Here is a 19,894-nt window from a genome sequence, read left to right as displayed (position 1 = left end):
ACTACCTAGAAGAGAGAGAGAAAGGACGCATCAATAAAGGAAGCTTACAGGTAGTTTCAATAAACAGTATAACCGGTATCATGTTGTTACGCTCTTTAGAAAACATTTTCAGATCCATTTATCCAACAATCGAGTAAGACGGTAACAGAAAAGCCAGGCAACAGCAGCAGCAAGATCTGCCGGGCGACACGCGGGCCGGTCTGGGTGCTGCTGCCCAGGGGCGTCACCCGGCAGGGCTGGGGTCTCCCCCGTTACTGCGGGGGGGCTCGCGCAGCCGCAGCCTTCGCTCCCGCAGCCACGCTGCTGCTCTGGGAGCCCTCAGGGTCCTGCTTCCCAAGAGCCAGGCGCAGCGGCTGCAGCGGGCGCGCCGTCTTCAGTAAGCGCATAAAAACTGATTTAACGAAGGCGAGACGGCAACGCGGCCCCCCTTTTGAATCATCCGAGCAGAGCGCAAGAACGCTCCCAGTTAAAAGAGAGGACAGGAAAAGCAATATTGCCTCAGAGAGCAGAGGAGAGGATTTCAGAAACAGAGGACTGAAACCACGAGTGCAGGTTTTACAGAGTGTTTATTTTTCCAATAGCACAAGGGACATACATGAGCAGGCCCCCCCGAGGGCTCTGCAAACCAGACCAGTTCCATCTGTACGCTACAGTGGCCCCAAAGGAGGCAGAGCCAGCCCCCCGGCTCCGCTCCCTATCTTTGGTAAGCAGGTTTCACGCCTCCGCTCTGCCTTCACCAAGGCCGCAGCTCCGCTCATCCCGGGGTGCGCGCGCACGGGCGTCGCTCTCTCATTCCCGCGACGTGAGGCTGTCAGATGCGTTAAGGATAAACCATTTCCGAGACTAAACTTGTTGCATCCCTCAGGCTCGCATCTCAAATAGGGACTTGTACGGTTAAAAAAAAAAAAAGTGCATGGTCAAGGGAGGTAAGATAGAGCTAGAAAAGGGACAAGAAGAAAAAATAAAAACAAACGCCCTACGATTCTTGCTACTGTCTGCTTAAATAAAACAGCTGACTTCTCCCCCACTGAAGCAATTCACTCTTGATTAGTAATCGCTCCAAAGAGGGAGTCACGTTTCTGCTCTCAATCTTATGGATGCACAAGGATTTTCACCTTCTTGCAACGCAGCCACGGCCACGCTCGAGGAGCTCAGTTACAGCAACAACCGGCGGTAGCTTAGAGGAGCGACCGGTGAAGTACGCTCGACTCGGCAAATCCCATCAGGTCACCCCCGAGTCCGCACATCACAGTCCACCTGCACAACGCAGCGCGGAGGCCCGGGCAGAGAGGGAGGCTGTCAGAACCGAGAGACGCCTTTGCATGTTGAGCCTCACGTTAGGCAAGACAGAATACAGTGGCTCTGACTACAGATGCAGGTTAATAACTAACACCACTTTAATGCAATACTGCTGTAGAGCCTGAAAATCCAAGGAAAAAAAAGAACCCTTTGTGTTCTATGTACATTACATCCATTTACAGAGTTGGCCAGTACTGTGTACAACATATAAATACATGATCAAACAGATGCATAGAGGATACTTACAGGAGCCAAATAATTCACTTTATACATCCAAGAATGAAAATATAAAAAAAAAAAAAAAGGAAAAAACACTGCTTTAAATGTTAGATGATCGTCACACAGATGCACAGCTAGACGCTTGCAAGTGGTCAGATGCTGTCGCGTTAAGGTCCTCATTGCAGGGCTGCAATGCAGAGATCGCTGGCCACACAAATGAGCTTCTAGGAACCTCCGACGTTTCACGCTAGTTTGTGGCAAGCCAGCCAAAAGAGGCAGTCACATCGGCTGGTCCAAGAGTTCAGCCAGGCACACAGTTCCCCGGGCCACACATCGTCCTGCAGACCAGCAGAAGGCATTCGGTTGGCACCTGCCACTTTTTTTTCCCTCCTCTTCTCGCATCCTCCGAGTCGGCTCCATCGGGTATAGGTTAGCTGGATACGGCTCTACAGCCCCCGGCAGAGTGCTTTGCTGGGCACCACGTTCTGCTGTAGCATCCGAAGAGCGTAGAGAACCGTCACCTGCAGAGCAGCTCTTTGCTGACACTTACTGTACAGCGGTACTTCCCACGCAAACCAAGAATGGAGATGGCAGAAGGGGAGAGTGGAAGACTGTAGGGCCTCACCTAGCGCAGCCCCGAAATAGAAAACACCCTGTTCCAGTTCCTTTGGATGTAAAGATTTCCTCGGCAGAGGGTCCACGGATTGCCACAGCAAACTGCCTCTCGCTCAGGTGTTCTCCTCAGCACGCGTACCAGAGCACAATCAGTATTTCCACGATAGCGCTAAGCAGAAGGGTCGCTCCAGTGGGGCGCAGCCCGGACAGCGGAGTGTAACCGTGAGCAAGAACGGGTTTTGCGCTGTAGATTTTAGTGGGAAGGCAAGTCAACTTTCCTCACCAAAACAAAGTGTAATAGCATTTCTACTATAAACAGAATAGTATTTTGTGTACAGGTTTTAGGATCAGTCGTTATCAAAATACACACACTGAATATACAGTTTGTCCCATGGCCATAATTTATTATCTCACCACAAGGCACAATACACAAAGCTTAGAGGGTCCTATACAGTCATCGTGACAGAAGGCCCCGCAGCCTTTACACATGATCATGGCTTTAAGGCTGCACGAGCACTTGAACGATATCTCGTCAACGCTGCTGCTGTCAGCAAACATCTGCACAGAAAGGGACGTATTATGGTTTGCAGCAAAGTTCGCTTTGTGGGTTAGCTGCATCATGCTTCCAGCAAGACTTCTGGGAAAAGCTGGAGTGTTGGATGAATAATTAAAGCTGGTGGAATTAAGCTGCAGCTTAGAAAGCTTCCCATAAAATGCTTGCTTGATATTGAGCTGAGAGGGTATGGAAGAAGGCTCCAAAGGGTGATTGTGTCCTTTTCCTGGTTCCCTCGAAAACTTAAAAAATGGCAAGTCCATGACCAGCGGAACACTTTGCTCAGTCAGCTCCACGGGGCTTTGTGCTGCATCCTTCCGGTTCTCCGCGTTACTCTTGGCTGGGCTGCCACAGGCCAACGCATTCTCATTTTTTACTCCTCCCAGGGTGTTGCTCTGCTGCTTTGAAGTCCATTCTTCCCTTGCAGCGGGCATTCCTTCTCCTGACGCACAGCTCTTGTTCAGAGGAATCTGTTTGCTGGGGGACAAGGTTCCCATGGCTGGAACTTGATCCAAAGCCCTGGAGTGATGGAGTCTAACACTGGGGTTGCAAGGAAAACCAGAACCAAAGAGTTTTTTGCCTTGAACTCCAACATAATTTTTATTGACCGATGTACCCCCTGTCTGATTTGGACCAAGAGACGTTACAGTTGGAGATAAAAACTGAGGCTCCGTAGAGGCATTCAACTTCTCCGGACTTTTATTTGTGATGACACTTGTTAATGGGTTGCGCTGTGGCACCCGATGGACCTTGGGCAACTCCTTTTGCTCCTCAAAGCTACAGGAAGAAAATGTTCTTTCCCGAGGGCCCATCTCTTCAGGCTTCTGAGAGGCACTTGCCACATTGGCCAGTTGGTCTTGGCAGCTTAAAGTCGACCCAACTTTGGAATGTTTTTCTGGAATAGACTGATCCTCCGCATCCTCTGCTCCAGGCAACGCTGCCCCTGATCCGCACTTCTTCTCCTGGGGATCTATGGAAGATCTCACTGAGTGGAAGTCATCACTCCTGCTTAGGGCACTCGTCTTTATTCCTACATCTGGTGAAGATTCTTTGCCAAAATAGCAACTGCTACCTCTCTCCATTTGCAGGGAGAGGCTTTCTGACTGCTTGTCCAGCAGTGGCTGCGTAATTTCCAGCTTGATGTTGGCGTGAGATACTGGGAGAACTTCTTCCAGTGGAAGGTTCCCCTTAAGCAGCTGCATCACCAAAGGGTTGTTGGTTTCAATAGAGGACACGGGCCGAGCAGAACCTGTCGGCCGCTCAGGTTTCTGAGGCAATGGTGCATGTGGTCCCCATCTCTGAGATGGAGGTGCAGTGCTCATCGCTGCGACTGCAGGGAAGTCCATAGCATAGGCCAGACTATCTGTTTCCACAGACGACTTTGATCTAATCCTACCACATCTCTCAGTGCTGCTGTGACAGGAGTCGTCTTTCCCAGCCACCTCCCTACAGCTGACACTTCTGAAACATACATCCATCTCTATATTCTCATCAGCTACGTCACCTTCAAAATCTGAAGCAGTATCTGTTGTTTCACTGTGTGTACTCTGTATTTCATCATCTCCGTTCATCTTGAACTCTGGAGTCTCTCTCAGTGGCTGACGTGCGTTTTCTGGTTCTGTTCTGGGGCACCTCTCCCTCAGCTGCAGAAGTTTTTCAGAGGTATCTATCCTATTCTGAGAAATAAAGCCATCGCGTAAAGAGGGTTTCACCAGAGACCCTGTATTCTGTTCTTCGTTACTTCGTTTGCCATCACTCTCTTCCTCTGCCTGCAGGTGTGAAAAGTTACACAGTGCAGGGACTGCTTTCTCCACTCCAGGAGTCACTGGTTTTGAGTTATCACTATCAGCGACACATTTTTCCACAAACGTTTTGGAGCCATTAAATCTAAATCTAGATACCATTTCTGGCTCCTGGCATTCTTTACCGCCCGATGACAATTCTGGCAGAAGAGCGGGACAACTGGAGGAATATTCCTTTACGTCAGAATGATAATCCAGCTGTACGGCGGGAGCACTGGCATCTTTGAGTTCTGGCACCACCCTGTCTCCCGCAGGACTGATCACGGCTCCCTGCACCTGAGAACAAGACAGACCGTTTACTGGAGGAACCACGCATTTCAGCTTTGTACTTTGCCTCTCCTGTGATGCAACACAAGATGGGGTTTCGGTCCTTGGGTCACAGACGAGCTGCTCAGGGCTTTCCTCCTGCCTCTCAGAAGTCGCATCGTCTGAGGACGACCCAATCAAAGCACCACAGAACTGCCTTCTAGGTGAACCACCACCAGGCTGAGCTTCCCCTGAGCTAGTGCCTGCAGTGCGTTCCAGAACGCCACTTCCCTCACTCTTTGAAGAAAAGGGGTCTTGTCTTGAAGAGAGGAAGGAATTTGTGCTAGCCTCCTGAGCAGCCACCTCAGAGTTAGCCTTTTCTCCATTCAGATGGAGAGACGACAGTAATTGTGTTCGCTGTAGATCTGACGAACGCTTTCCATGAGTTCTCTTTGATCTCCTGTGCCCTGTCCGGCTGCTGGATTCTCCTCCACCACCTCCTTCGTCAGTGCTTCTCCCTCCACCTGGGCCACCCCCACCTCCAATGGCAGCTGTAGCAGCTTCTCGCTGGGCTCGGGCTTGCAAAGCACGGGCTTTAATGTCTGCGAGTGTTCTGGCCCCGGTCCTGCCCCGGCTGGAGGGCTCCGTGTTGGGGATGATCCTGGGGCATATCTGGTAAGCGGGCTGACCTTTAACCACCCAGGGTGGTTTAATACGTGAAAGTTGAATCTGAAAGAAAGGGAAAGGCAATTAGTTCTAACACTTGACCATTTTCAGACAGTGAAATGTCTTTTATTAGCATCTGTTCATCACAATTCTTGTGATAAAAATTCAACAAAAATTTTAAATCCCAACTTAAAAGCTAATTTTGGCAGAGAAGTAGCGTGCTCCCCGTAACCTCTGCTGATGCGCTCTGTCATGCGATGTGTAAAGCTCACTTAATATTAACATTGTTTTACCAGAGCCAGCAGACAAATACAAAATGAGTGGTTTGCATTCAGATCTTCAGAAATCAAAATGGTCTCCTTTACATCAGGATGACTACCCTGAAGATGACAAGATGGAAACCTCTAGTGAAAATGGGAAAAGTCAGGAGCAATACTAAGATTCTGCCCGAAAGGAAAGGAACTGAGAAACTACACAGGATAAAGAACATGATTTGAAGGTCTCTTTTGCAATAAGTCAGCTAGTTTCAGGAAAAGTGATTTCTGTATCCACAGAAACGCAAACCAACGGAGTAAGTCAAGGTTACCCTGTGCTCTTGTGCAAAGACCTTGGAATCTTTTTCCATTCTTTGCCTGTCTAAATAAGATAGTAAACTGCGGTAATCAGAGGTACTTAGCCAGCTCTACCAATGAAGCCCTACCACTTCCCCTCTTAAGATGACAACACTTGACATTTTAATAATGTTTTGATGCTACTGAGCATGACAGCCCTGAGATACCAAGCAGCTATAATTCTCTTTCCTACCCGGATGGGTGGGACTTTTGGCTCCTCTTTAGTAGGCTGTGGCTTTTCTGGGTGAACACTTTCAATTGTGTTACGAAAGGACTGACGATCTTCAAGCCGGGGCTTCTTTTCGGGGAAGGATGCAGAGGCAGCCTCCTCAAAGCATTTCCTCTTCTGGTCCTTTGACTCCCGAGCAGAGTTCTCCTGGGGCAAGCTGGGAATTCTGTTTGCAGCTGCCAATGACAGATCTTCCGATTTACTGTGTAATTTGGAAGTCTCTGGAGAGAGGTACAATTCTGAACTCTCCGGCTTCAGTACTGCAGCCGAAGGGCTCGTCAGGTCATCTTTCTTCAGGTCCATCTCAGGCTTTGTCTCTTTATGAAGAGAGGAATCTGGCCCCACAGAAGCAGTCTCTTTGGAAGTCTCTGTTTGCTCAGGTTCACGCAATTTGTACAGGCTCCTCCTGGCTCTGCATCGCAGGTCGGCCCGGGAGCGTTTCTTGAAGTGCCCATCTCTCTGCCGTGTAGAAGGACTGCGTGGCAGTCTTGCTTCTCCTTTCACAGACAGTCCTGTCCTGTTCTCAGCATCTTCTTGCACCAAATTCTGCTCCTGGGATTCTTCTTGGGTCAAGCCCAACCTATGAGGCAAACATAAAAACTAGCTAAAAGCTAAAGCCCATCCTAATTTAAGCGTTTCATCTTTTACTTATAGCTGTACTGTCACCACCGTACAGAGTAACAAACAGATTACAAAGCAGAGGCTCATCAAGACCTCATCAAGTCAGCCTGCAGCGAGGTAACCTATACATTTGCTATCCCACATTACTATCACAGGGAAAGAGAAAAATAAGAAAATGTAAAGATTTGTGATGGAAAACGAGTAACATTAACTTGTCTTGGAAACAAAATAGGCTACAAAATTCTGCTGTGACCCAGCCAATTCCACCAAGGATTTCCATGGAGCAACAGCCTGAATGATTCACCCACAACCTGTATTTTTTCAAGGAGTTTATGCTGCATCTTCTCAGGTATCCACAAGCAGAAACACACTCTGCCACCTGCACAAACACAGATAAAACAGGATAGATGAGGTAAAATGTCTCACTTTTGTCCATAGTAGTCCTCAAAGAACTTCTCTTTCCATTGCTCCACTCTCTTTTCCTTTTCCATCTCCTGCCGAATTCGAACTTGCATCTCATGGGTGAATTCACCTACGTGGAAGCAAGAGACTGAAATTCAGTTCCAAACCAAACTGATTCTGCAAATGCAACCTTTTGTGTTTTAACAGTACAGTACAGTGGCTATATATACGAGCGACAGATTTTCTGTTATCGCCCTGCTCTCCACTTTACTGTGGATCCACGTGCTGCCTGCAACTCCCTAAGGGCAATGGTCACACAGCCTCAAGCAAGCCTGAAAAACAAATCATGTTTTACCAGGCACAGGCCACCATTTAAGGAAAGATTAGTCTGGCACTACTTTACACCTCCACCACTTTGTTCGGAAGGTCCCATGGCACCAAAGGAAAACGCATCTTTGATTTTAAAGAAAAAAAAAAAAGACAAAAAGTTGGGGGCAACATAGCCAGATACACTGCAAAGCTGGACTAAATTCCCATTCATTAACTGTAAAAGAAAAACAAAAAAATCCCATAAAATGAGTACCTATTCTCCAGCCACCTAGGAAAGCAAACCCACTCACCATCAGCTAGTCGTTCTCTCCAGCTCTGCGCGGCGTGGGTGAAGAATTCATTATTCAGAGCACTGCCACTGAGACGCATCAGCCCGTCAGCCCCAACCTAGTGGGACAAACCCAGGACAAACAGAAAACATTTGCTCCAGCCGTTCCGCAAGCAAGAGGCAATGCAGTGAACGGAAAACACCCAAGTGCTGCCCCCTCATACCTGTCTATCAACTTCTGGAAGGAGGTAAAGCAGCTGCTGCTGAAACTGCGATGGGAGCGCATTAAAGGTTCTGGAGTTTATCAGAGCTCGCAGGTTTGTATTGACAAGAATGGAACCAGGTGTTTCAAAGTCAATATCCTCACCCCTGTTTCGTTTCATTTGCCCTGAAGTTTAAGGACAGGCAAATAACATAAACGTTGTATAAAAGTATTTCAGCATTATGGGCAAGAAATTCATGTCAAACTACTACAGCAAAAGGAGCAAGATATATGAGAAAAGACTGTAGTATTCAAGCATGAAGAAAGAGTCTCAAACACACTAATTAATAGACGTGCATCTGGAATTTTGATATGAGGTCACATTCAGGTACAATTCTCAATGCTGCTCTTCAGAGTAGGCAAACGTTTAAACAACTATCTCACTAATGTTGAGGGAGGAAGGTCTGGCTTGCGAGCCTTAAGATCGTCATACGCCTCCTGAAGGAAGAGAACCTTGGCATTTTCTCAGATACACGCGGGCTTCACCATTGCCTGCTTTTATGGCCAATTATTCTTCTAACTTTAATCAGAAGCACCTACCAGCTGTGGGCTTTCGGATACCTCTCAGAAGCTGTGGAGGATCCCTGTTTATTTCTGTTCTACTACGCAAGGTGGCTTTGCACAGGGCCAAAGAGCTGCTGCTGCTGCTGGATGTGCTACTGCTCTCCCCATCAGCATGCCTTCCTGTGAAGCCTAAAAGCAAACCAATTTCATAAAAATATGCAAAGAACAGCAGAAGCCCAACTTGGAGAGTGGCTTACCATACAAGAATTATCTGCTAATAACAGATCCACTATTACAGGGTATTACCCAGTTACCAGCTATTTTGATGGCGTTAAACATGTACACAACTCTCTACAGTCCCCTGCATTCTCACCAAGTGCTAAAGAAACCCTCAGGCAAACTTCTAGATAACTACGGACAATTGATTAAGAGCTACCTATGCAGTCATGAGAAAACCACCCCAACAAAAGCAATGCTCACCGGAGGCAGACTCCATGTGTGCCCCATTTACTTTCAGTGGTGTTAAGACAACGCGTGGCAGCATTACACCAGTCTTTTTCTTTTGTTTGGTTGTCTGTGGTCCAGAAAGAAACCAAAAACAAAACAAAGGAACAAAGACATTAATAGAGGGGTAAAATAAGCTTCTAAGCAGCACGTTCCCCAGTTAAAGAACTACCTAGCTCCCAGGTAAATCTTCAGGTGCCATTACATTTATGAATAGCAGAGAATTCAAAATTACCTCCCTGTATGTGATCCCTCCCATTACTGCAAACTCCCCACCTAAGGAGACAGCCCCATAACTCTCTCTGAGGCACCTGTGCCCGACTAGTCTGTCATGCTCACCCAACTAGCTCCCCTCGAGAAGCTTCATGCTTCCCATTAGTCCCACTTTTTCCTACCTGGGAGGCGGTTCTGTAGCTCTCCCTGGTAGTAGCGGGTCCCTTGCTCTGCGATTCGGTGGAACACGAGGCATTAGAGGAGGTTTCATCAAGAGACACTGAAAAGAGATGGGCTCTCGGTCAGACACAGAAGTAGGTCCTATAGTTCAAGGTTAATGTCATTAGACACTTACCATCATTATCACCACTCACAGTGCTTGCTTCATTGGACTCGCAACTTTCTGCGTCTGCTGTATCCTCCAGCTCCTCCCCTTCTGGCACAGACAGATTCCGAGACCACTGCAAGGCATCCTTCTAAATGGGCAAACAGAACTGGGATGGCTACAGTCCTCCCTCCCCAACCACTACGACTGAAACCAATGGGAACAGACGGTTTAGCAGATACAGTTTTTAAGCTTAATTTTTTTCATCTTCCCTATTTTAATCCTTGATGCAGAAAGATATTTTAAAGTATATTTAGGCTTATAGCGGAAAAGAAGTCATCTAAACTATCAGCAGACTTCATAGACACCTCCTAGATGAGTAACTCAAACATATCCAAAATACGTAACGTTAATAATTCGTTGCAAATTTCTGCAAGGAAGCAGTTTCTATTAAAGAGAAGTATCTCATTCTTATTACAAAAGAACAAGTAGCATCAGAGTAGCCAAATACTAAGATAGTAAGCTTAAGAGATGTATTTACTACTTGTATAATCAAAGCCATTTCAGTGCCATCTATTTGCAGCAAAATATGGCAATTCAACAAAATTTTCTGACAGCAGAAAAAAAAGATGCAAATTAAATAGCTGAGATACCTGTTGTCTATCAAGCTGGTATTTATCAGGGAATCCAACAGTACAAAACAATGCAAAAGAAAAGCCTAAGACCAGAAACGTTTTCAACATTTAAGATTACCGAGACAATAAACTAAAAATAAAAAACGTTCCAGAGAGACCTCAACATCTGAGGAAAACGGTGATGCTAAATACACACAGAATGCAGTGGGACACAAAACAAACAACCAGAAGAATGAATACACATTTTCCTGTCAAGATTTTACTTGTAGCTACAAGCTCTCGGACCAATTTAATTTATTGGCTGGCTGTGTTCCCTCGTGGCTGGCAGAAAAGGAGTGAACGGGACTGTTTCGATAAGCAGCCACCTGAGTTGGCCACCAACTACTGGAATAAGAGGATTTATCTTGCTTGTGCAATTCAAGAAATAGGGGGTTTTAAAAGGAATTTATCATATATGACTGAATATAGCTGAAAGGTACAAGCTCTAATGAAATAATGAATTCCAGACACTCTTTCACATGACGATCTCGCATGCAGCACATTCAGCTCATATGATGCTCAGTGACAGTTTAACACTCAGCTATGCATAATAAGCAGAACTTGCACCTCGGCCCTCAGCTGAGGGCAGGAACTCAGCATTTACCTTGAGCGTGAAAAGGCTGATGCGTCCGGGCAGTTTGTAAAAGAGTCCGTCACCTCCCCTTGAATTGGAATGGAGCATGGCGTTGAGGCAGGCTAGGGGAGAAGTGCCACTGAAACACAGAAAGGCAGAAAACAGTTAAGTTTTAAGAAATGGCCTTACCAAGAAAACAGCCTGAAAGATCTGTTTAAATGGGCATCCTTTAGCTGACTGAGGGGAACAGAGATGATGCTCATTAACTTTAGGGGATGGGCACTTCAGTCAGAACAGTATTACTGTTTTCCTTTTTGACCTGTACATCAGCCTCAACACATCACAGCGAAGCAACTGGCAGAAAACAGGAAATGTTATACCAATTTTAAAGTTACTCCCAGCCATTTTTAGACATTTCTAACTTATTACCTGTTTCCTCCCTTTCTCTGCTTGAAACTTTCAGAGTCGGATTGATTTTACAAAAAACCCAGATTTATTCAGCAGCAGACAGATGTAAACAAAACCAGCATAAATTGTACACACACGCGTTTCTGGAACGTCTTCCCTGACGTGTCACAGACAAAACTGCACTCGCAGAGTTAGGTATATAAGGTCTGATGCACTAATTTGTCAAGTCCTACATAACTCCCTGGTTAAAGCAACCACCCTACACTCACGCTGATGGAACTTCTCTGCCACGTAATCTCATGTTTTCCACTAAGTCACACATGTGCAGGCAGAAAGTTACCTGGAAGAGACATTAAGGCAGTATCGATGTCATTATTATTAAAAGTGAAACTGAAAACCGGATTGAGACAAAATACTTCAAAGAAAATAATTCTCAAATCGAAAACTTAGAACAATTTCTGTTTCCACCCTGAATGCGTTTGTTTTTTGGACATTTCTTCACAAGCCTCGGCAACAGACAAAATTACCCTGTATCGCTTTTAGATACTATGAAAAAAATTTCCAGCCTTCTGTCCTGTTAGACAGTGTTTTCCCTTCTGTGTTTAACAGACGCTCCAAGCACGCTAACCAGCCACAGAGCACACTTTCTTAGAATGGCAAAATAAATAGTTTTCCCTGAATTGAGAAAAGCAGCAAACAATTAAAACTCTCCTAGGAGCTAGAACTCAGCAACGGTGCTGGGCCCAAGCGTCCTGGCTCGAGCATCAGCCACGCAGGACCCTTAATGCCACCCGTAAGGAACACGGCCCTCCCAACAGACCGGCGTGACCCCCAAAGCAGGGAACGCTGGCTCAGTATGGATTCAAAGGGAAAAACATCTCGAGCCACCAAGCTATTTCCTTCAGGAAATGGAGTTTCAGGAAGAGCTTCTATACAAGTACCAGCAAAGTCCGCTGCATATTTAGCCAGGCAGGATCACTGCCTTTATTCTGTGAACAATTACGCTCTGAAGAAAACAGTCTTTTCTTAAAGTAGAGAATTAATGACCAGGGAAGGAAAAGCAGATATCCCAAGGGAAAAACACCGGCCTTACAGGAACGATTTAGCTCCGTGGGATTTAACTTGACACATGCTTCAAAATCTGGTCTTTAGTTACATACTGTGACAGGTCACTTATCAAAACTGGGAGAGCACCAAGATAATTTATGTGTGTGAAAAGAGACCTGCTATTACCTTTAGCAGAGGACAGCCTCTGCACGTACATCTTCAACCATCTGCTTAGGTAAAAGGACTGATGTCAGAAAGGTGCAGAGTATGGATTAAAACAAAGCTATACGAAGGTCCTCATTAAAAGCCTGTCTGAATTCTGCTCAGAGCTGTGAAACCACCACCCATACCCAAACCAGCAAAGAGCTCCTCGGCAAGGATCGCCAGTGGCAGGTGGGCGTTCCAACAGCTCCGGTATCGATGCAGCAACACAAGCCGGCATCGTCCCTCTCCAAACAATGGCAACTCCTACACATGACACCCCTGTATGCATCACCAGTTTTCACTGTTCAAACCATCCAGCTGTTTCCTGATTTCAGACACAAATAAGGAGCAGAAATAAGCTAACATTTTGAGTTGTTAGGTCCCAGAAGGAAACAGTTTACCTTCCGTAGCTGGGTAAAGTACAGGTTCAGGAAACACAAACACCACGGTGGAAAACAGTCCACAGAATCAAGGTGAGGTGGAAGCAAGACTAGAAACAGTCCACGCATCTGGATTCCCCAGAGGTCAATGGGCAGCAGCCAAAAGAGACTGCTCTTTCTGTCCCTGGTAGTCAAACGTGGGGTTTTTTTGCCACGCAGCACTAACTGAGGTATTCGGACTATCACGGTTACCTACTTTCTTTGATCTGCAAGACACTCTGTACTTCTCTTCTACTACTGTCAAAGAAACAGATGGAAGTTCACAGGAAGTTAACCAAGGAAAACAGTCTCCCACTCCTGTCGTTTCCGAGGCTCCGTATGAGGTTCTTTTCCATATGAAACCCACATCGAGATGAGCATCTCCTCCGGTCAATGTCAAGAGCCGCAACAGCGTGAGCTGCGCTATCACGGTGCTCGAAAATCTGAGCAGAAGCCAGTATAGTAATATAAAATAAAGATGACTTTTTTGAGTCTCCTAAAACGTAATGTCTGCTCTAGAAATGAAGCATCAGAGGAGACAAAACTTAAACTGTTCTCAAACTAGAGTCACAATAGCAGAAACTACTGGGCGCTACTTATGAGAGAAGCATACAAGTAAGTGGTAAGTACAACACAATGCAGGAGTCTGATCTGCAATAGGCATTTATTTTACAATAGATGGATGAAGGGAACCCTGTATGTTATCAAAAAATCCAAGAACAGCTTCCAGTTATTGTCAAATAAAAAAACCCAAACCACAACCTGTACATAAATGTCTATACTGTCATCTGAAATTACCATGCTGGCAGGAGAAAAAAGGAAGAAGAAAAGTGGGCTGAAGATGAGGCAGAATTGCACAAAGCAACACAAGCCTTCATATGCAGTCTCCCCCATGCTCCACACTATGTTTTAGACAAGATCATCAATACTAACCTCATTTCCTTTAGTCCTTCAGCCTCTATGACCTGCAGAATCTGTTTTGGGGTCATAGGAGCATCAGAGTAATTTTCCAGCACCTGAAAAGAGAGAAAGACCACGTGTCATTACAGAATTTGCTTCTGCACTCACAGAACTACTCCATAAGCTGCGGTTCAGATCCAATAATATGCCTTTTAAAACTTTATTCATCTGCAAAAGACACGCTAAAAATTTCAGGCTACCTCAAGATTAGATCACGGTAAGCATCACAAAAGGCTTACCTTAATCTGGTCCCTAATTAACTGAAATACAAACATGAAGGAGAGAAATAGCAGCAGAATTTGGCCTTGACCCCATAGCATGAAACCAGTGGAAGCTTTACCACGGACTTCAATATACATTAGACCGAGCTGCTGCCACATATGGCCTTCAAAACTATACAGTGGCTAGCGACTTTTCATGATGTAAAATGCTCTCCCTGCCATATACCTTCCTACCTCTCAATAAAGCATCCACTATTTTTCTGCCAATAAAAGTATTACTGTTCAACTACATAATTCAATAGCGTACCTTCCATGGATTACTGCATTCATTTCATCTTCGCTCCATCTCAAGAAGGGTACCACGGGTAAGAGTCAGAATTCTTGTCAGAGAAAGACAGAATTCAGAAAAGGACAACAATAACAGTAAAGGATGCGGAAAAAAATTACGGCTAAAGACACTAAAAAGATTCGGACTGCTTGCCTTTGGAAGAAAGTGAGTAAATTCAGATATTAAAAAGGCAATACAATAAATAACAACTCATCCTTCCATATATTATATGAAGAATAGAATTGTCACTTATATGTGAAGAACTAAAGAGGCTATTACTTTTTTTTTTTTTTTTTTAAAAAAGCCTGTGGAACTTACTGCTCCAAAATGTCTAGAAGCAAGAACTCAAGGATTCAAGAAGAGGACCGGACATTTCTGTGGATAAGAAGATTACCCACATAAACAGGAAACAATGAACAAAAATAAGCTGCAGTAGATGTAAACCACGATGTTTCTTTGGGAGCAGATTACCCTACAGCTGCCTAACACGCGCTGTCTCCTGCGCCTTCCAGTGAAGCAGACAGCTCTGCTCTCTGAATGCAAAAGACGCTGAACTCAACAGAGCCCTGGGTCCGATCGAGCAAAAAGACCAGCGATATAGGCACAGGACGTGGCCTGAAACATCCAAGAAAAGCAGCAACGGGTATTCACTCGGGAACTTTTCGATCGTAACTGTGGTCTAAATTCCCCTAACGTAATGGCCACGATGATGCACAATCCTGATTTCTTTTGTCACCACGCTTTAGAGGAGTCAGCAACACGATGCTGTCTTTCAGTTTGACTTGCGTGCGAAGCCAGTGGAGGAACCCAAATGCCCCATTTATACCAGCAACATCTCGAACTGAGTCACCGCAGCACCGTGGCAAGGCACGAAGCCTGCAGCCTGCCTTCTGGAGTGACAGGACAGGACATTCGCAAAAGAGATGTTGTGCAGGGCACCACTGGCATCTCCATACCATCTCCAACCTCCGCATCTCCATACCATCTCCAACCTCCACAAGTAAAGAAAACCCCAGCCCACCTCATTGTAGTTCTGCACTTCAACTATATTTTGTGATAAAAGGAATTTCTTAAGTCATATCCACCCAACATGTATTTTTCAGATGCCTGAAGACCATAAGCATCGGTGGTGCTGACCTGGTAGGGGACGGAAATTTGAGAGCTACGTAACCTGAGAGAAACCACAGTGAAAACACAAGGAGTTTAAAGAAAAGACCAAAGAAAGTGATAAGCCATATTCAGGGAGAGTAAACAGTTTTAATTCCGAGTCGATACAGTTCCATCACACTTCTTCCTTCACTAACCAAGAAACCTCCATAGGTTACGACGTTTCCATGCCTTCCTCGTGAACTGTCACCCCCGTCACTCAAAGGGAGCAGACAGCTGACAAGGGGAAACACATCACTCCCGAGCCCAGTGCAAGATTCACAAAATGGAACATGCCTGTTCTGAAAAATACGGAAATTCTTCACAGCTTATAAAACCTCTCTCAAGTGGCAGACACAGCAAGCAAAATACACAGCCCAAAACTGAGCATGAATGAGCATTTACATAAAGATAAAAGAATCCATGCTCAGGGGAACAATTTCCAATCAACAGCTATATTAAGTGTACAGACTGCTTAATGGAAGAGCTGGGGGAGAGAAGATCCTGCCGCTTTAGCCACCGCAGCCCAACCTCCAGCACTGGCCCTCCATCCCCCTCCAGCCTGACGCTGCCCGTGCCACGTCACCCTTCCATCAGGACCTACAACCTCAACAACGTTAGCTGTTCCTTACCCCCAAAAAGATATTTTTCCCCTCCGCTATTTATAATACCGATAGTCAAGGGTTCCTATGTCCCTAATTATGGAAGTTTATATCACTCCCCCAATTAATTTACTAGACATCTAGCTCCGACAGCACTTGTTGTATAGTCCTATGGCTCTGGGTGCTCAAATGAATCTTTAAACGCTTATTTTATGGAATGTGCATAGTATTAGCTCTGTAGGAGCAGCAACACTGAAAAGCACTTTTGCCTATGATTCTCAGAAACATCGAGAGGAACACAAAATACAGTAGTGCGCGTCAGAAAGGAAAATTAAAAGCATTTTGACAGGGAGCACATGTAAGACTAGTGTTAAATAAAGATCTATTTTTAGTGGATTTACAATCAGTCCTGCAAGCTGGAAGTGCAGCTACGCAACTGTAGGTCTCTCTAAGTGGATAATCTAGCATGAGATTGTTCTATTTCTGGTTCATCAATGGCTCCGAGATGCTGTTGAGGCTTAGACATCTCATGCACCCACTGTGTCTGAGGTCCGGGCCAAAGACAGGCGAGAGGAACTGTGTGTGTGAAGAGAACCTTTCCCCATCACACAATGAGGGTGGGGAGGTGTACTAGGAGACAGCTTTAGAGTCACAGCCTCGTGCGCTGCTTTGGGCAGCCTATAAATACTGATTTTTTTTTTTTTTCCCCACCTGTTAGAGCTCAGGACACTTGAATGAGGTGACTTTGTGCAAGGTCACCTAGCATTGCCTCTGCCCCCGAGGTCACCTACCAGGAAAGCATCCCTGCCACCTGCAGTGACGCGCTTGGCTCACAGAACCAGGATCTCAAAGAGAAACGCACAATGAAGTACTAGACCTCCAGATTCCTGCGGTGAGGTTCTACAGCGGGTAGCTTATGTTCTTTCCCAGTTTTTCAAGCACAGTCATGTGGGTCTAAAATATTATAATTTACACACAAAAGATTATGCAAGTTGCTGGAAGAGATGCTTGTCTGATTAGGTTTCCTCTTGGCAAGGGGTAAGAAAACACTCTGATAGCCAAACAAATCTTACTGAGAAGGAGCACCGAGACCTATCCTGGACATCCTCAACACCAGACACGAGTCTCAGCTGGACTCACCCGTACTGTTCCTTCTGAAAGCTCATGTGCTCCAACACATAACCTGGCCAGGCAGAAACAAAACAAACACACGCAAGAAAAAACAAAGAAACAAAACACCCTCAAGCCCTGCAAATCCCTTTCTACAGACGTCCGCATGCTACACAGCAGGTACCCCCGGATCCTCACAAGTCGAGTACCACTGACAGGGCTACGGGGAGGAAACCGCAGAGATCCGTTCATGCCGGCCACAGGCAGCCGGATCATCCCTCACTCCACGTACTGGCACTCCCATACCTGCACAGATCAGCGTCACCGAGAGAGAGCAGCTCCGAGACAGAGGCCAAAGAGAGCGAGCTCCTTCCAGCCTGCCGCAGAAGCAGAGAGCGGCGGCCGTCGGCACTCTGTGGCAAGCAACGAGCCTAAACACCTCCAAATGCACCCCTTAGATCAAACTTCTGACTAGTTCACACTCGCCACCTGAAAGACGCTGAAGTTATTTTTCTTTTTATGTTTCCTCGTTTACAAACGGGGTTCAAGACAGATACGGCTTAAAAGCCTCACGGAGGGGAATTACCCTTCTCCCATTGCGACCGTCAAATGACAGCAGCGCTCCGACAGACCTACGCAAACGCCATCGAAGCAGATCTGGGTTTGGAAGTTTAAGCCTTCAACAAGCAGATTCTCAAAGACATACCCGCAGCTACGTCTCCTAAAACCAAAAGCGACAAAACACCGTCTGCCGGCAGCGATGCTGACCCCGAGGCTCAGTACCGGCACCGGTACAGGCAGCCGAACACACGCCGCTCCCATCGCCTGCGTTTTGGGCACCGCTGGTGCACGGCAGAAACCTGCAGCCTCAGTAATTAAACCAGAAAGTTTTGACAGCGGCACTGCCCAGGCTCCAGGCCAGGCCTCTCTCCCGAGGCGCCGGTTCCTCCCGCTCAGCCTTAAGCCATCTGAAAGGAAGAAAACGAACGGTTCTCACACCGAGAGCGGCCCCGGCCCTGCCCGTGCCGGGCTGCGGGCAACAACCGAGGCAGCAAACACCGAACCGCTACCGCTGCGGGACGGCACCTCCCCGAGAGCCCGGCCCGGGACCCGCCACGGCCCGGCCCCCCGGCCGCGGGCCTGGCGGGAGGCGGCGGCGGCGGCCCCGGGGACCCCCGGCCGGCGGGCAGCTCGTCCCAGAGCCCCCTCGGCGGGCCGGGGGCTGCGCTCGCACCGCCCCCGCAGCGCCCCGGCCCCCCCCCCCCCCCCCCGGGGCTCTCCTCCTCCCCACCCGGCTGGGGAAGGAAAACAACCGGGGAGGAGACACCGGCCGCGGGACCCGGCAGGCACCGGCGCCACCGCCCCCGGGAAGACCCGGCCCCCGGCTTCGCGCCGCCGGGGCGCAGCGCCCGCCCGCCCCCTCCCCCCCAACCCCGTCGCGGGCGGCGCCGCCGGCCCCGTTACTTGAGGAGGGGCCGGAGCCGGCGGCGAGCGCAGCCCCCGGGCGGGGGAGGCCCGTCGGAGCCCCCGCGCCCCCTCCGCGGGGCCCGCCCCAGGCCCTCCGCGGCCCGGCGGCCGCCGGCGCCCCCCCCCCGCCTCACCAGGCGGGCGGCCTCGGCCCACGTGCGCTCCTTCTTCCTCCGCTGCTTCATCTCCTTCATCCTCCTCCCGCGCGGGGCGGCGGCGCGGCGGGCGCGGACCGTTAGTCGCGCGGGCAGGCGGGCGGCGGGCGGGCGGCGGCGGGGGCGGGGCGGGCGCGCGCGGGCGGGCGGCGGGCGCGCGGGGCGGGGCGGGCGGGGCGCGAGGCGGGGGCGGCTCCGGGCGCTACGGGAGGCGGCGGCGGCGGCTCGGGCCCGACATAACAACGGGGTCAAAGGGCTGGGAGCGGGGGGGAGGGGGCGGGGCTCGGCGACGGTGGCCGCGGCGGGACACGGCGGGGCCCGCGCGCGGCGACCGAAGGGGCGGGGTCGAAGCGCGCGAGGCTGGCGGCGGGCCTGGGCCCCGTTTGAAGGAAAACAAACCGCAAGGGCTGCCGGGAGTTGTAGTCCCCGCGGCCGCCTCCGCCGCGGCCCCGCCTCTGCCGGCGGACTACAGCTCCCGGCGGGCGCTGCCCGCGCCGCGCGGCATGGCGGGACCAGCCGCTGCCGTCGCCCCCCGCCTCATGGCAGCCCCGCTCCTTCCCCCGGGCCGCGGCAGGAGGGGCGGCCCCGCCTGGGCCGGGAGGCCGCTGCGTGACCGGCGTCCTCGGCCCCGGCACAGCGGGCTCCGGCAAACTGGGGGGGGGCGCGGCCGCTGCGAGGAGCGAGAGGAGGGAAGATGTCGGCCCCCGCCTGCCTCTGGCCGGGCGGCCGCGGCCTCTCGCTGCTCCCCGGCTGAGGGCTCCGGCTCTTCGCGTTTCAGGACCCGGGTTATGCCCTGAGGCTACTTCTCCCCAGGGAGCCGAACCGCCGTGGGTACAGGGTTCCTTCTGCGCGCCCGTTATCGCCGCCGCCCTCGCTGCTTCCCTCTAGTGAGGAGCAGCGGGGGCTGCAG

The 19,894-nt window shown here is 48.9% G+C and overlaps 1 protein-coding gene across 5 annotated transcripts; it reads right to left on the bottom strand.

Moving 5' to 3' along the window:
* Positions 1-554: 554 nt before the first annotated feature.
* ASXL1 (ASXL transcriptional regulator 1) lies at positions 555-19,105 on the bottom strand. 5 transcript variants are annotated; one of them, XM_075516810.1, is made up of 14 exons: positions 18,964-19,100; positions 18,069-18,330; positions 14,484-14,556; positions 13,929-14,011; positions 10,948-11,056; positions 9,700-9,820; positions 9,527-9,624; positions 9,108-9,201; positions 8,664-8,816; positions 8,086-8,249; positions 7,884-7,980; positions 7,288-7,393; positions 6,205-6,820; positions 555-5,463 (listed from the first exon to the last, which is right to left on the bottom strand). In XM_075516810.1, the coding sequence occupies exons 4-14, from the start codon at positions 13,982-13,984 to the stop codon at positions 2,539-2,541; spliced, it is 4,539 nt and encodes a 1,512-aa protein (XP_075372925.1). In that variant the 5' UTR covers positions 13,985-14,011; positions 14,484-14,556; positions 18,069-18,330; positions 18,964-19,100; the 3' UTR covers positions 555-2,538. The 5 variants fall into 5 exon arrangements, with proteins under 5 accessions (XP_075372925.1, XP_075372926.1, XP_075372923.1 ...); XM_075516811.1 differs by lacking the exon at positions 14,484-14,556; XM_075516808.1 differs by lacking the exons at positions 14,484-14,556; positions 18,069-18,330 and having other exon boundaries at positions 18,964-19,105.
* Positions 19,106-19,894: the final 789 nt, after the last annotated feature.

The sequence above is a fragment of the Mycteria americana genome, chromosome 14, assembly GCF_035582795.1.
Source record: "Mycteria americana isolate JAX WOST 10 ecotype Jacksonville Zoo and Gardens chromosome 14, USCA_MyAme_1.0, whole genome shotgun sequence".
In the NCBI taxonomy this organism is placed as follows: Eukaryota; Metazoa; Chordata; class Aves; order Ciconiiformes; family Ciconiidae; genus Mycteria; species Mycteria americana.
The sequence above is the reverse complement of the archived record's forward strand: the minus strand, read 5'-3'. Positions and strand labels throughout refer to the sequence as shown.